Source organism: Atractosteus spatula, chromosome 11, assembly GCF_055471065.1.
Source record: "Atractosteus spatula isolate fAtrSpa1 chromosome 11, fAtrSpa1.hap1, whole genome shotgun sequence".
Lineage (NCBI taxonomy): Eukaryota > Metazoa > Chordata > Actinopteri > Semionotiformes > Lepisosteidae > Atractosteus > Atractosteus spatula.
The window spans coordinates 6,336,298-6,352,750 of NC_142716.1; the positions used below are offsets into that span (position 1 = coordinate 6,336,298).

Sequence of the window (16,453 nt, forward strand, 5' to 3'; positions counted from 1 at the left end):
ATTTTACTAAGCAGTCTAATATTCAGCTTTAATTAGGTATTTCCAGTTGTGATAAGGGTGGTTTACCCTTTAGTGTTAGTTGCTCAGAAAAGTAACACTTCTGTTTGTTGAGTATCAAGTTTTGAGCTCTGTAGCCATCATCCTTTATTTTAAGTGAACCAAGGTAACTTCCTTACACACTCAATTTCTTATTGAGCGTTTGTTAAGACTATCACCTACAGTTTTGCATGCACCAAGGGACTACTCAGCAACCCACCTTCCCTGTTCTCCCCATCTCAAGCAATCGTGGCTTTATAATGAGATTTCTCTCTTCACTCCACGATCCTTATATTCACAGAAGGACTTACAGTCAGGTGATCTCTTCTCTCCCTTTATCAGCAGTGAGAGAGCAGAGGGGCAGAGAGCATTTTCAGTTCCTGCCTTACAGTACCTCCATCAACGGTCAGGCAAGGTGAAGGAAACTCCTCTATTTGTTCCTCTGTGCAGTCCCTGAGTCAGCATCAGTAAGGCTCTCTTGCTGTATTTTTTAAAGCTATTTATCAGCTTGACGATGCTCCCCAGGGCTGTTAGCCCTAATGCATTTACAGTAAAGAAGAGGTTATGCTTTCTCATGCTCCCTGTACTCTGCCTAGAAGGCTGAAGTCTCCCCAAAATACTCTGGGAAACCCTCTCACCTATCAATGCTGTGCCTTCATCACTTTTATGTGGCATATGATGGGGTCTGATCATTTAAATGCCCTGTTCTTTCTTCTCTCCAGTCCTCACTGCCCTTTCTTACCTTAAGCATGCTCACAAGACCTTTCAGCCAGACCCATCTCAGCTCTTCGGAAGTCTTATCTGGCTCTACCAGTTAATCTAACCCAGGAGCTGATAATCAGACATTCCTCAGAGGAGGAAACCTGAACAAACTGAGGCACAACCTGATCTAGAGCAACTGCAAGAACCAGAGAAGACCTCCAAAGAACTGGGGCAAATTTGAGGTATTTTATGTAATTCCACAACATTATACAGGTTAGCAGATTTGAACAGTGGTCATTCTTAGTACAAGTATTGCACTGTATGATTTAATTTTACCTTTATTATTTTGTAATAGGTTCTGCACGGGAACCCTGTCTTCATTGATGGTTATACAGTACATGTGGATGCATACAGGTTCTTAGTGTTTTTATGAACACCCTCTTTTAAAGCCCTCCCTTCTACTGTGACAGAACATTATTTAATTAAAAACACCTAGAAACATTGAGGTACACAGAAAGGCCCTTTTTTAAGAACATAGTACATTTCTTTTGTGACCATATTATGTGGAGAAAATATTTTTAAATGAAAAATCAAATCTTCTCCCAGGTGCAATAACATTGTATGCACTATATTAATCCATACTATAAAAATAAAGTGAAATAAGGAAGTCTGGACGTTTGGTCAACAAATATACCAGCAAAATTTCAGCTTAACTACGATGAAACATCCATGAGGATATACTAAGGAATGAAAAACTACTTGCTCAACATTTCATCCTTTTCCTCCCTGTTACAGAAAAAACAAAACCAATACTCTTGTCCCATGCTTTTTCCCCCAAATTATTTTCCTTTGCAATATTCTGCCAGAACTGTCAGACATTTCTGTAAAATTTCTGACAGCCCTGTCAGAAAAAGAGAACGAATCTAATAATGAGCTGTAAGATAAACTTACAGCTTATGCTTTGTTGTTCATGGATTCTGAAGTACTCAGGGTTTTTGGTTGTATAAATCATCATAAACATGCAGACATCATAAAATGCCTAGTTAAGCCTGTTTTTCCATCAAAACAATGTTGGCCTCAGTCCTGTTGTCTGTAAACTCCCATAATCAGGTAGCCTTCATCTTTGTTCTTTTAGACAGTCTATGTGGGAGGTGCAAATACCTAGCTCTTGTTTTGACATGGAAAATGTTGGATTTGAAGGATGCTGCAGTCCTCTTTACTTTCACTAATGACTATGTAAAAACAAATACAATTACTAACAGGAACTTCCTCAGGAAAATGCTTGCTTTCTCTTTTGAAGATGCAAAAATTTCTGAAAATGCAGCAAAGGAAATTGCATACCTCCCAAAGCAGTTGTTTAAATCATGGTTTCAACAGCAAGTTAATAACCGCAATGGTCACAGATCGTACAGTGCAAAGCATCCAGCCTAGCTTCAGTAAGAGGCAAATTTGAGAATTAAATGAATGCAAATCCAACTAGTTTATATGACAACAAGACAAACCTTTGACAACAAATTAAACACCTTCACACAAACCAAATAACATGAAATGCTCATTAGCCCTTTCCTGTAGTTTAAGTGAGGGAAAGATACAATTGTGAGGCCTTTTAAAATATAAAAATTAGGTTAAAATATAGAATAGCAGTTATTTGCTCCAGCTTAACTGGCATCATCTTATTTCATACTTTCAGCAAAGTAGAAGTAAATTCTTCTCTGGAGAAAAATGGTTAATTGCTCTCCCCCTCTCTTTCATGAATGTGTGGGCTGGAGGTTTACAGTATGTATGATCTCAAAGAACTAGAAACACAGTTGATAAACTGTTTTAAATGTTCAAACCATAGAGTGGAATTCTGAATTCAGAAATTGCTGTTAGGCTCAGGGTAGCTTTCTGCTTGGACCGAGTTGACACCTGACTCACCCAATAAAGTCTGCATCTAATTTAGTGCAATGCTGTATCTTTCATACCAAAATATACCTGCTGCTATCTGAAAGGATAAGAAACAAGCCTTCAAAAAATGTGCCTGTCACACGAACCCTTCTGTTTATCTCTGACAGCCCTACAAATACTACTCTTCCTTGAGCATTAGGTTGCAATACCTGAACTTTTACAGCTGAAAGTAAAAAAATCTTACTGTATAGAAATTCAGTCTGTAAATAAACAACTATAGTCAACAGAGCTTTCAGATATCTAAAAAAAATAAAGCAATACACTATTTTGTATTGGATTTTTCTGACTTCATGAAAGATGTAGCTGGCTACTTTTACACTGTCTAGAATCTCACATTAGGCTCAATCCTTTTTAGGCCTTGTTTCAGAGAAACAAACACTAGGAAGTACACCAAATGTAATCTTAAGTTGACTTTTTAGTTCAGACAAGTAACTGGAATTTGCAGTCATCATAAATATATTTGTTGTGAGATTTTATTGCAGAATAAAGTACTCACAATTCAGCACAGAAACTGTAACCACACAACTTCAATTAAAAAAATAACGACATTTTTGCCACACAACACAATGGTGATTACAGAATATGCTAAAAAAAACTACAAGTAATTCTGAAGTGATTTGTTACAGTTGCTGATTATTATTTTTCAGTTGATGTCACTAGAATGCAAATGAACTCAACTGTCAGATCTGTTCAACCGCTCTACCCAGTATCTGATAGGATTTGAAATGTTGGTAAATAAGATTTACAAAGCAATTCAGGAGTGCTTTGAGTATGAACATACGTACACTATTATTCATTTTTTCTAAAGATGTTTCAGCTTTCGGTATAATATATTTAATTTACAACAAGAAACCACTTACTTCTTGCAAAAATCTTAGAATGTGCTGTAGCAACACAATTTAATAAACATCTAATTGCAAATAACCTCTTAGAACCCTTCCAATCTGGTTTCCAACAATTACACAGTACAGAAACAGCCTTGTTAGTTACTGACGATCTCCTTATGGCAGGTGATTCAGGTTCTCCATCTATCCTAATTCTAGTAGAAATAAGTGCTGCTATTGACACAGTCTCAAGAGAGGAGAGGAAACTGTCATTTAACAGTGTTTGGAGTTTCTGACACCACTCTTAAACGGATCAGCTCTTATTTTGCTGATGGCCAACACTGTGTCTCTTGGGGGTTTTAGGACCTAAGCTGGGTTCATTAAGTCTGATGTTCCACAAGGGTTGTTACTGGACCCCCTGTCATTCAGCATTTACATGCTCCCACTCGGTCAGATATTAAAATCGCATGATCTGGATGATCATTTCTAAGATGATGATACTCAAATCTATGCCCATACTAAACCTGACACTGACGTAGCTGCCTCTGCATTCTCCAATTGCATTGCCGATACGAAAACCAGGACAACTCCTTCACTTAAACTGTGACAATTCAGAGTTCATGTGACTCCTCCCAACACCTACATTAAGCCAATACAGTAACCCTATCTGTGGAAGGCACTGTGCTTGAATGTCATCCAAACTGAAGAATCTAGTGGTGATATTTGCTCCTGGCTTGACTTTTGACCCTCACAAGCAGAATTTTGTAAATACATCATTCTTCCATCTCAGAAATATCTCCAGACTACATCCGATATTGTTTTTGATCTACATGGCCTGGCAAGTCTGACCGATCTGACTTACTGTATCTGTCTACTCCAAACCTTGTGCCCTTAGGTCGTCTGTCTCTGGTCTTCTATATGTCCCCTGAGCTTATTTACATTGTATGGGTGATAAGGCCTTCTCTTGCAAAGCTCTCCAATTCTATCTCCAAGGACAACAGAGTGCAGTTAAATCTGGGCTCAAAACCTTTCTTTTCAGAAACTCTTTTATTAAGAGTTGTGTCAACTCCATTTTCTAATAACCATGTATTTTCTGCTATAGTTCTGAGCACCTGTCCTTCTTATACTCTATGTACTTATTTTCCAATGTGTATCCTTAAAACTGTTCTTTTGTTACAACTTTAACACTTACTCTAAACGTTTGGAGATGCAACTTTTAAATGCATTATATTAAATTCTTCTTCTATATTATTATTAACCCCGATGAACATTTATGGTAAGTTACCAGGCAAACATCAAAGCAAGAACGATGAGTGCTTGTGCTCATTGTAAAATTAATCCTCTTAATGCAGGCAACAACTAAACTTCAACACATGAGTACACAGAAGATAGACTTGGTTAGCCTAATTATCAGCAGACCACTGGGAGACATTAGTATGCTCTCTCCAAGTACATGCTGTGATGTAGGATCTTGACCTGGCTGGGAAAAGAATAAATGACTCAGACTGGTTACTAATTAGATGGAGTGTAGCCAACAGCAATCTTAAGTTTTTATCTGTGTAACAATTGCTTTGTCAAGCATGCTTTTTTAGCACTACATAATTATGTATTACACATAATTCATATGATCACCTGTTGAAAATACAATCAATTTCTTAAATTATACGTATCTTTTCTTTAGGACATATGAAAGGCACTCTATCATTTCTACTGTCAAAATCTAATCCTATGGATTTAGTGCCCCTGGACAGCATTTACAATGTTGTCTCCAAAATCTTTACTGTTGTGGTTAGGTGTCCTTCCTTTGGCTGATGACTTCATTTAGCAATTGATGGTTAGAAATAGGACTGGGATTCAGGTAAGACAGCTAAGCACTAATATGCTTTGGGAAATTTAAAAGATCTTTTTTAAAAAAAAGCTTACCAGTTCATAAACAACTTATGTAATAACCTTTAAGTAAGATAAGATTACTTCATTGGCCATATACAATTTCTTGCATTAGGAATTTATCTTTTCGCAGACCCCAGCTTGCTCTCCATGAGACACACAGGCATACAGACGGGGAGAGAGAAGCTTGGGGTCAGAGTGCAGGGTCATTTATACAGTGCCCCTGGAGCAGTTGGGGTTAAGGGCCTTGCTCAGGGGCCCAATGGAGTAGGATTCCTCTGCCGGCCGCGGGATTTGAACCGGCAACCTTCCAACCACAGGTGCAGATCATTAACGACAGTGCCACCGTTCCATATATTATATTAAATAGTACAGTTTATGCCTGTGCAAACTATTTTTCTTAACCAAGAATGTTAAACACCTCTCTTTAGCTGAATTGTAAAGAAAAGTAAACTTATTGCCACCCAAACAGGCTTTGAAAAGATTTCAGCACAGACAACACAACTTCACAACAAAAATGCACTACAAAAACAAATTTGATAAAATCTATAATTTTATAGACACAGACATTCTGCCAAGAGATGGATGATAAACATACATAAAATTTTAACTATATCTAAAAAAGGAAACTTGAAATCAATCACCATAACAAAAGACACTTACCATTTTGCATTTTTATCTATAGAACCAATCTATAGTTCTTATTATGTTGGAGATTGACAATTTTATCAAAGGCAAACCACAGCAGTATTTTTTGTCGTTACTTTTGGAGTTTCCGGTGCTAAAATAAAATAAAAATCTAGAATAAAAAACAATTCAGAAAGCTCCACATTCTAAAAGACCTTCAAAGGTAACAAGTTTAAGAATCATCCCATGATCTTGGGAGAAAACCGAAATGTCTATCCGTATAATTTAGGTTCAAGAGCTTCCACTAAATCACTGCAGACCCCTCACCAAGACTTTCTGCTCCACTAGCTGCCATTAAGCTAATTTATGCTATCACTTCATAAAGTGTTTTTTTTTAATGGGTTGAATTTGGCATCTCTGCAATTCATCTCTGAAGTAATGGTTAGGTATTGCTTTCTATGATTTTGAAAAGACAGCAGGTAACTGAAACAGTGGCACTTTTGCACCTACGACAAGAATATTAAACCGCAAGGTCAGGAAGACAATGACAGCTTGCCTGAATCGGGTTCACAGCAAATCTCTCTGTCAATAGGCAAAAATGAGAGGATTCTGCAGATGAAGTGAAAAGCAATGCAGTAGGGAGAAATGAAGTGTTCAGCGGGAATAGCAATTATTGAATATGTAGTACAGAGTTGACAGACTTATTACGTCCTTTGAGAGACGTGAGCTCCACAGTGGTATTAGGCAGCAATGGAGCAATCAGTGTGTCATCTTTGGAGCAAAAATGAACAATGCTTCAATTAGAACTAATGCCCAGATTCTACCGACTTATTGGCACACCTGCAAAATAGCGGCAAAGATGTATCACTAGCTGAATCTTTACATAAATGCAATAGCCTAGATACTGTAAATTCATTACAATACTGCAAAAAAACTACAAGAAATATGTCAAACACTGTAAATCGTGATCATAATACAGTTCTATCAAAATCACAGCATAAAGCCATTAAAATATGCAGTCTAATTAAGCCATGTCCCTTCAAAACACAGGTACAAAACAAAATAAGCTCCTCTGTATTTCCAAGTTTTGCTGTTGCAATGTTCCAATGTAAGCTTACAAGAGGCAGTCTAAATTAAAATGGGAAACAAGGATGCACAATGCATGTTGTCATTTATCAATGTCTCTGATAAATATCCCTAACTATGTTTGAAGGCGGTGAAATTGTTTTGTGCTCAGATCATTTTAAGTGTATGCAGATCATATTGATATACCTTGATTTCACATTTCATTCCATCTCCATCCGTTAAAAGCTTGGGGACTCATAACAATGAACAGAAAACCTCCCAGGCTTACTTGAACATACTTACACACAATATGGCACGACAGCCATATTCACTGGGGATTTTTTTCCCTTTCTTATGAAGCAACACTGAATCCTATTCAACAAATAAACAGGGAATATCAAATGTCACATTATCCTTCACCTCAGTGACATAAAAGAAAGAGTTACAGCAGTTTATCATGAATTAAAATACTATAGCACACTAAAGTAAATTGTCAACAGAATTTGAGGAACACCTACTAACTGGTTTAATTCTTAATTCCCAGATCACATGGTCTTCTGAAAGGAATGACCATCATTGCTTCAAGTTGGTAAAGAATAAAACTGATGTAACTAATTAATTCAGTTACCTAATACCTCAGGCTGTTAAAAAACTGTGTGAAACAGTGACATGGCCCACCTGCCTACCAATCCATTTTTATCTAATTATAAATAGATTGCCTATGACATTATTAAAGATGTGCATTTGAACATAAATGTACTGAACAAGTTTTGTGTTACTGCTGGTGAACAAAGGAAGAAGTAGGTCTTAATTTCAAACTGCAGCAATACAAAATCAGTGTAAAATAATTTAATTTAAAAATCCACACCTTTGGACCGAAATTAGGAACTACAGATTGCAGTTCAACTGTTTAATTTAGATCAAGTTGGGGAAAAAAAAAAGTTTTGCAAAAAGTCTTCAGCAGAAGATATTAAGTTTCTTACACCTGAATTTTAAATGACAGTCTATTAGATATTGCTATTTTAGATTTGAAAGTAACTTAAAATTATAAAACTTTTCTAAATGTCACATTTATTGAAAAAAAGATCTTATATATGATACAGCAGTATGCACAGATTGGAGATGGATTAATCAACTGAAGCTTTTCATAATCCAAATGTAATTAAAAATTAAAAAATATTTTTAACATTCATTACTGTACTTCATTGCATACCCTATTTCATTTACATTATCGCAATAGAAAATAGACTCACCCTTCCCCCCCCAACTAACTTATACTTATTTTCTTTGGTTGTGTGCACTCTCCTAGATAGAGATTGATAATAATAGTCCATTTAATCTCTTCACTTAATTTTAATGAGGCTTTCAGACTGAAAGACAGCTTGCCAAGGATAAATCGCACAGCTACGAATGTAGGAGAGAAAAAGTACATTAAAAGTTTCTGTGAAGCCAGTATAGAACTTAAAAAAAACAGGTTAAGGTTCGTACAAAGAAGTAGAGAGGTATTATCCCAAGACGTAAGATTATAAATGATACTGAGCCATTCTTCCCATCCACTCATTTTGTTCCCAGTAATGGACAAAGAAAAAAAGAACACACCCACACAATGGCTCACAATCTAAACCAATCTTTTTTCATTACGAAGTGCTAAATGTTTTTAAGGCATACTGTTTCAATTCCCTTCTCATGTTACAAGTTTCAGAGCTTTAATTTAAAAAAGTAAACTCTGAAAACAAAGAAGAATTTCAATTAGAATTAATGATACATCCTAGTGTAAATCATGCATCAGCAAAAAACAGAATAGTCATCACAAAACGGCCAACATTTCTTTCTCAAGGAAAAAATGGAAAATTTTAACCTCTTGTAAAACTACCAAAAAATCTTTAAAATATATATTTTGGGTCTTTAATGCAAGATGCACATAAAAAGTGCAAAAATTGTGAACCATTGCATACGTGTACTCTAGTTTTATAAACATCCAGATTCTGTGCACAAAAAAGTATTACTGGTTCTTAGATTAGAACGTTTTTTCGTTTCTTAATAGAGCTTTGTTTCGCAACAGCTTTGAGGATGCAGAATACTTCAATCAAATCTCTTAAGTGTGTCCAAGACTAAAAATATCCTGTCTATGTAACTTATTTCTTTATGGCACTTGGTATGCAACTGGGAGCAATTCTGAATATTTTTTTTTGAATTCCTTCTAGGAAAAAACCCTTTTTTAAGAGAGTCCAACACTGAAGACATTAAAAAGAATGTAACGTACTAATCTCATCAATCTTCATACATCCACCCATTATTCATTGTTCTTCTCACATAGTCTAAATAAAAATGATGGATCAACATGAATATCTACTATGAAATTTAACTTATTTTAAGGTGGCTTCTTCAAGTTTGTAGAGGTACAAAAGTTACCTAATAATCAGCTTATTATGTTGTTTTCATGAACTTATAAAATGACAATATATGTAAAATATAGTTGTAGGACAAGTATCAACATAGTAAAAAGTAACAGCCACTGGATATTTAATATTCAAAACCTTTAAAAAATATGCAAACAGAACTTTCATTGACTGTAAAAGTTTATCACAAAACTTAAAATGACAAGTAATACATACCTATAAAGTATACTTACTGTATTAGAATCTTTATAATCAGGTAAAATGTAAACCAATTTTTGCTCACTTTTACATAAATACTTAGCATAGATGTCCTATTCTCTGTTAGAAAACCATTTATAAGAAATTGAACCAACTGAATAAAAAGATCATCAGAAAATAAAGACTGAATGCGTAAGAGTTAAGTGATGTGAGTGATGTTTCAAATCTCATGTTGGTTGCTTGGTCTCTAAACAAACTGCCCAGCTAAGGACTTCACATCTGAAGCACACACAAATGACCCCCTTTCCAAAATTCCCAATTTGCAAACTGCAATCCAAATATAACTCTTCTCCGGTATATAAGGTTAGTATCGATAACATTTCTTAACAGGCAATGAATCAAAAAAAGTGTTGAAAATAATATGGATCCGTATCAAGTAAAGACAGACAGGCCTACAAACGGGTTAAATTTCATGTTAAAATAGTTTCAACTCATTGCTCGCGATTTCATTTTTTTAAACAATGGCTTGATTTCAAGCAGTGGTTTACATTAGAGAACAGATTCAGCAATTATATGCAACAGACTAGATTTAGCAAAGTAACAAAAGATGAAATGTCTCATTTTCCACACACAATACTGTTATAGTTAGCACTCATAATTATTTGAAACAGCCTGGAGTCACCCATGCTTTAGATGTATTCTTCTTACAGGAGCTCTGAAACATTACAATATTGTAATTTAGCTTGACAACAGATGTAACATCTTATTGTTTGGATTATAATAAAATCATAGAAAATGAAACAAGATGTGCGTGTAACTGACCTTAACAAATCAAATGGGGACATGATGAGCCAAATGTGATGAGAAAAAAAAACAGTAGTGTAGGAGGTCTGAAGAGAAACAGTAATACTATTATTGAGTTTTATTTTTGTAGTGTGGACAAAGTCTAAATATTGGGTCCACCCCCAATATTTAATATTCAAAACAAAAAAGTTAAGGAGTTATATGTCATCTGAAGAGATTTCAAATTTGTATTATCTAAATTTCTGCCAAAACTTAAACAGGATGTTAAAAAAAGGCATGGTGTGAGCAACCTAAAAGACATGCCATATCATTCCTGAAAGAATTAAAAACTGATGAAAAGATTAACTTAATAAACTTTATTCAAAATGAAGAACTGAATATATTTATGCTATTTTCCCCCACATTTGCGCAAAAAAAATGGTCCACCCTCACATGCTTAAGTTCATAAAACCCCACAATATGGATGGAAATCTTTAGGCAGTCTTCATAAACTTGATTTGTTGACAAGTCAAACCAAGAAATGTTTTCTCAAGATGTTCTTAGTCCTTTGGAAAACTCTGGGCTGTTATATTTGAGAATACTTCCCAAAGTCCGGGTTCCAATGTAAATATCACAGCTGTGAAAGGTTTTGTAGTTTCTGGTTGATCTTCAACCTCATACAAGCTCCAGTACCTATGAAAAATAAGACAAGTGAGTAGAGATACCTACTGGTATGATTTCCAAAGTGAAACTTCACAGAGTTAAAGCTAAGGATGGTGGTCTCTTGTTGACGTTTAAACAGCTGCATAGATAAGAAAAGTATAAAAATCTTTACAGGCTCTCCAAATAGTGCCGACTATGACCTTGCTTCACTTGAAAAAAAAACACTAAATTAACCTAATTACACCTCCCATAGAAAGAACTCCACAAACACTAAACACCAGAATGTAGTGTCAAATATTCCTTTCCATTATTTCTCTCAAGTACTAACATTTAATTGTCTCAAACAAGTTGCAGGTAATATATTCAATCCCATTATTTCTCTTTAAATTAAATTGTCAGGTTCCGCTAAATTATGCTATGCAGTTATTCTGACCATCAGCTGTATTATTCCTTATTCATTTAACTCAACAACGTATCTTAATTGACTACTGAGCCTAAGGCATTTCAGAAGTGAGCTTTCAGTCACACCACACTTCAAAGACAAGTTTCTCCCTAGTCACAGGTCTTTTCAACATTACATGGGAGGAAAAAAAATCAATACAGTTCACAAAACCAAGGTTTGAGAAAATTTAATTTGTGACACTGTCAGCAAAGTTTTCTATGATTTTATTCCAAAAGGAACGACTCTAAAGCTGAACCATACAAGACCAATAAAAAGTTATTAGTGATGGATCAATACATTAAGAAAAACCACCCAAAGCTATAAAATATAATAATAATAATAATAATAATAATAATAATAATAATAATAATATGGGTATTATGTAAAGCCCTGTATACAAATGACAGTCTTAAACACATTTGAAGAACACATTTGAAGAAACTTTAGTAAGGTAAGCATTCTATAATTCCACAACACCAAAAATAAATTTAATTGTTTTTTTTTATTAAGGGAAAGAACCATTGGGAAGTGAGTAGTCAGTACTAGATGGGTAGTCTAGCATCCAGAGATTAGATGTCTGTACACTTACACATGACTATAGAGTAATGTATATACTAGACAATAATTTATATTCTCTGTAAATTAGAAATGTGAAATGAAATCCATATAATGCAACAAACAAAACTGATGTGTGTGTATATATATATACACATTAAAATATTTATTTCATTCATGATTCCATTGTGCTGTGCTCTCCACAGATGCTCTGTACAATACTGATGAAAATGGTACTTAGGGAAGCCTACGTTGGATTGATGTGTGTGACTTTATCTCCACAATTGTAAGAACACTTCCTTCATTTTAAATTTGTGAAAATATTTTGAAAGACATCCCTATGATCGGTCAGTATGTATGAATGCAACGTTTCGGCCGTGGCCGTGTATGAAGAACTCCAATTTTCAACTGATATGTTTTAAAAAATTACCAAATAAATCACATATTTTAATCATTATACATGCAAACATTTAGCGGAAAAGTAATTTCTTAGCTGCACCCAAAGTACAAGGTGAACTGTTTAATTGTTTTGTAACTGCTTTTGTGTAAAACTTTGGAAAGAAAAAATCAACTTCATTTAGGCTCACAACAGAAAATCACTTCTGATTCAGATAATGTAATCTACGAACAAAACACAAAGGTCTCTAAAATAAATTACACAACTACAAATTCCTTAGAAATGAATGCATACTGTATAAAATGATTGTATACTGATTTGTTAGTATATTTTTAAAATCTCAACTTGAATTATTTGGCAATCCAAATCTGAATTTAGAATATTTGATTGAGAATTAAAATATCAGTATACATATTTTCTAAATTATACATTTTCTCTTAACGCTGGAAAGAGTATTCCTTATACCTGATTTCAGACGTTAATTGCCCCCAGATTGATTTGGCTCAGCAGTATCATTACTGAAACATTATTAATATTATAGTACCATTTAATTACATTACTCAAACTGAACTGTAAAATAAAATCAACCATGGACAAATATTCCCTAGCCTTCACAGAATAACTTACTATCTTTCTGAATTAAGCCAATTAGCTCAAGAGAGAAACCTTGTCTACGGTACCAAATATATCACATTTTTCTAGAGAAAAATAAACCACTTACCTTTATGGTGCCTTGGCTGTTGGCTGCAATTAGAACATTGGACTCCTGAGAATAGAACAGAAATTGGAAAATGAGAACATAATCCATATAAATACAACTGTTGAGGGCTCCATTCCAATGCTCAGAATAAAAGTTTAGGAACCTTAAAACAACCAGAGCATTAAACAGGTTTAACGCAAAGAGAAAATCTTCCTAGAAAATGTCTCGCTTCTCAGGTTACCAGTTAATGAATTTCAGTCTCACAGGACATTTATCATGGTTACAAGTCAATCAATGATGGCAAAAACCTAGACCAGTCCGATTTTAATCAACAATGATTTTTTACAAAAATCCAGAGCTGACATTTTATAGAGTCTCATAGGGGATACTATAATTTATCTTCATCTGTAAGCCCTATAAGTAATTTCACTCAAACGTTTTGTTTGACATTGTTTATAAACTATACAAAATGACATTTCAGCTTCCTTTATCAGAGATTATACTGATTCAACATCAATGCATCTCTAACGAGGATTAAAGCTGTCACTCATGCTCAAATACCATTTGCAAATGTACCAGTACAACATTTTTCCTAGGCATTTCAATGACTTGCCTGATCTAAATTCCTATTCAGGAAACTAAGTGGCTCTACAGTATGCAATCTCATCACCTAAAAACCCAACACATCAGAATAATCACCACAAAATAAGCAAGGTTTCATCTTTCTGAAATGAAGATATTCAACAAAATTGCTTTTAACTTTCTTACCGCTATCCACTTAATGCAGGAAATTACTCAATAGATTCTTTATTTTTTAATACCATTTTAAATTACATTAAAATGTTAAAAAATGCATAAATTCTCACAATTTCATATATGGTCTGTTTTAGTATATAGGTAATAGCACATTTAAAATTCTCAGGTGCACTGATTTTTATGAGTGAAATCATTTCTGTTCTAAAGTTCTGTCTAAGCTTGTTAACTCTAAATGACAAGAGCAATGGGTGTTAACAGTGTGGCATTTTGTCTACCTACAGGTATGGAATAAACACAAAAAATAATACTACCACGTCTGTTTACCCTATCCAGGTTTCTTAGAGGTTTATTAATAGCATAATAAACCTATTATTCAGCAAAATCTATCATATTTTTGGGTTAAATCCCAAACTCTGAAGTGTGACAGTAAAACAAAGGTGAGAGATCCCTGTTTAAGTTAGCTGTATGCAAGATGTCAAATAGAAGACAAATGCACATATTTGTGGGTTGAAGAAAATTGGCTTTTATTTACCTGTTTATTCTTGTACTGGATTTGGTTAATAATACAACTATTGCAATCAAATGGCTTCTGGCATTTAATGTTATATTTAGCCCACTAACCTAAGAAAGACCATATTTAGTGTCACACACTTCACATTTATAAGATTTGAAACAAACGATAAGATTTTTGCATAATCCAATTTAGCAGACCTCATCTGAATTAAAAACTCAAACTCAGTGAGACAGATAAAATGGCAAATAATTTAACACAAACCCATTAAGTGGGCAGCAGGTGTAAACATAAAATGCTTAAAAGACCAAAACATAGCAATGTACGAATTTCAGTGGATGCCATCCAATTAGTATTTTCCTATGTGCTGCAAGTTAGGTTACAAATATATTAAAAATAATAATAAATGTGATTTAAAAGACAAAGAATACATTGTGGATTGCAAATGTTAAAAATATAAATGATTTCAGAATAATATTTTGAATCATATAAGTTGAAATGTGCATAAAATACACAGGAGGTATGTCAGGTATTATTCTCATGTTTATAAAGGTATAAAACCACTAGGCCTAGGTCACCAAAGTCACATCTTTGTAAAGACATGACTGACTGAAGGTAGTTTTCTAGGAAATATATCACAAATAACTTAAAAAAAAATTCTTAAGCCTTTGAGGAAAAGAGTTTCTGTCATGGAACAACAAGACCTGCTCAATTAATGAATAACTGGTTAACAAACATTCCAAGTCTTTAAAAGAGTTTTAAGGTGGGCTATCAAACTTAGTGGACAGGGGCTCTTTAGAACCATGATTAAAATCCTGAAATGCAGTATAGATGCCTGTCAAATTAGTTACTTTCAGAAATACATAAATTTAATAGAAGTGATATAAAACTGTGTCTCTTACCCCATCGGGCAGTGCTCTCCAGCATACTGCACTGACAAACTCATTGGTGTCATCCTCCTTTTTATCTTTATCCAGCACACTCTTCACAGTGTCAAATTTGAAGGTCAATAGCGTATTTGACAGCCCCTTATAATACAGATAGAGGGAATTGTTTTCACTTCCTGTGTATGAAACAACACGACATATTAGATGATGAAGAAACAGCTGGGAAATAGAGTGAAATGTATATACACAACTGGCAGCTGGAAGGCAGCTCTTTTCAGAATATCATAACCTTTTCCTTAAAAATGCTTTACTTTCTCCATTGACAGTCGTTGTCCATAGTTTTTCTCCTTATTATGGTTAATTTTGCCTGCTATGTCCTCAACAAGTCCACTCTTGTAAAAACTTGCATCATGTTCATGTTCCTTCATAGTCTTCTCTGTTAAAAGACTGAAAAGATCTCATTTCTTTAGTTTGCCAATGTTGGACTTTGCTTTAGGCCCAGAAAGGTACCTGGTAATCCTTCTTTGGACCAATTCCAGAGCAGAATAAGTAATCTTGCTTTTGATTTCAAGAATTACAAACATCACTTTTTTTTCCCCAATATAAAATAGTCACAGCAGAACATAATTAAGATAGTATAATTAAACTGTATCTTGGTCTTTGCACTAAATTTTATAGGAACACATATTTGTAATTGGAAAAGTCTGGGATTCAATAATGTGGACTGACCTGTAGAAATGACATTGCAGAAAACAAAAGAATGGTTTGACAAAATTTAGGAAAATTACCTGATCTATTTAGAGCCTAAACTCATATACACAAGAGTCTCTCATTCAAAAAGTAAAAACAGTATGACTATTTTTGATGCATGTTTTTATTTCTGAAACAAACTGTAACATATGGTAACCAAAGGATGACTGGTTATTTCTAACAATAGAAGTTTATACCAATGCTTTGATTATACAGTCCTGGTGATGTTTGAAGAAGGGGTGGATAATATGTGTTTAAATCATTTGAACTAACTTATCAGCCTCATGACCTTACATTTAAAATTTCTAATAAAACAACAGCTAA

At 34.3% G+C, this 16,453-nt stretch overlaps 1 protein-coding gene across 2 annotated transcripts in view; it reads right to left on the reverse strand.

Annotated features, from left to right (window-relative positions):
• Positions 1 to 10,592: 10,592 nt before the first annotated feature.
• Positions 10,593 to 16,453, reverse strand: part of cop1 (COP1 E3 ubiquitin ligase) — a 29,712-nt gene continuing 23,851 nt past the window's right edge. For both annotated transcript variants that reach the window (XM_088928211.1, XM_088928210.1), the window contains exons 18-20: positions 15,395 to 15,555; positions 13,247 to 13,291; positions 10,593 to 11,161 (exon numbers count right to left, since the gene is read on the reverse strand). In XM_088928211.1, the coding sequence (XP_088784337.1) occupies positions 11,144 to 11,161; positions 13,247 to 13,291; positions 15,395 to 15,555 (224 nt within the window). In that variant the 3' untranslated portion in view covers positions 10,593 to 11,143. The remainder of the gene's footprint in view (positions 11,162 to 13,246; positions 13,292 to 15,394; positions 15,556 to 16,453) is intronic.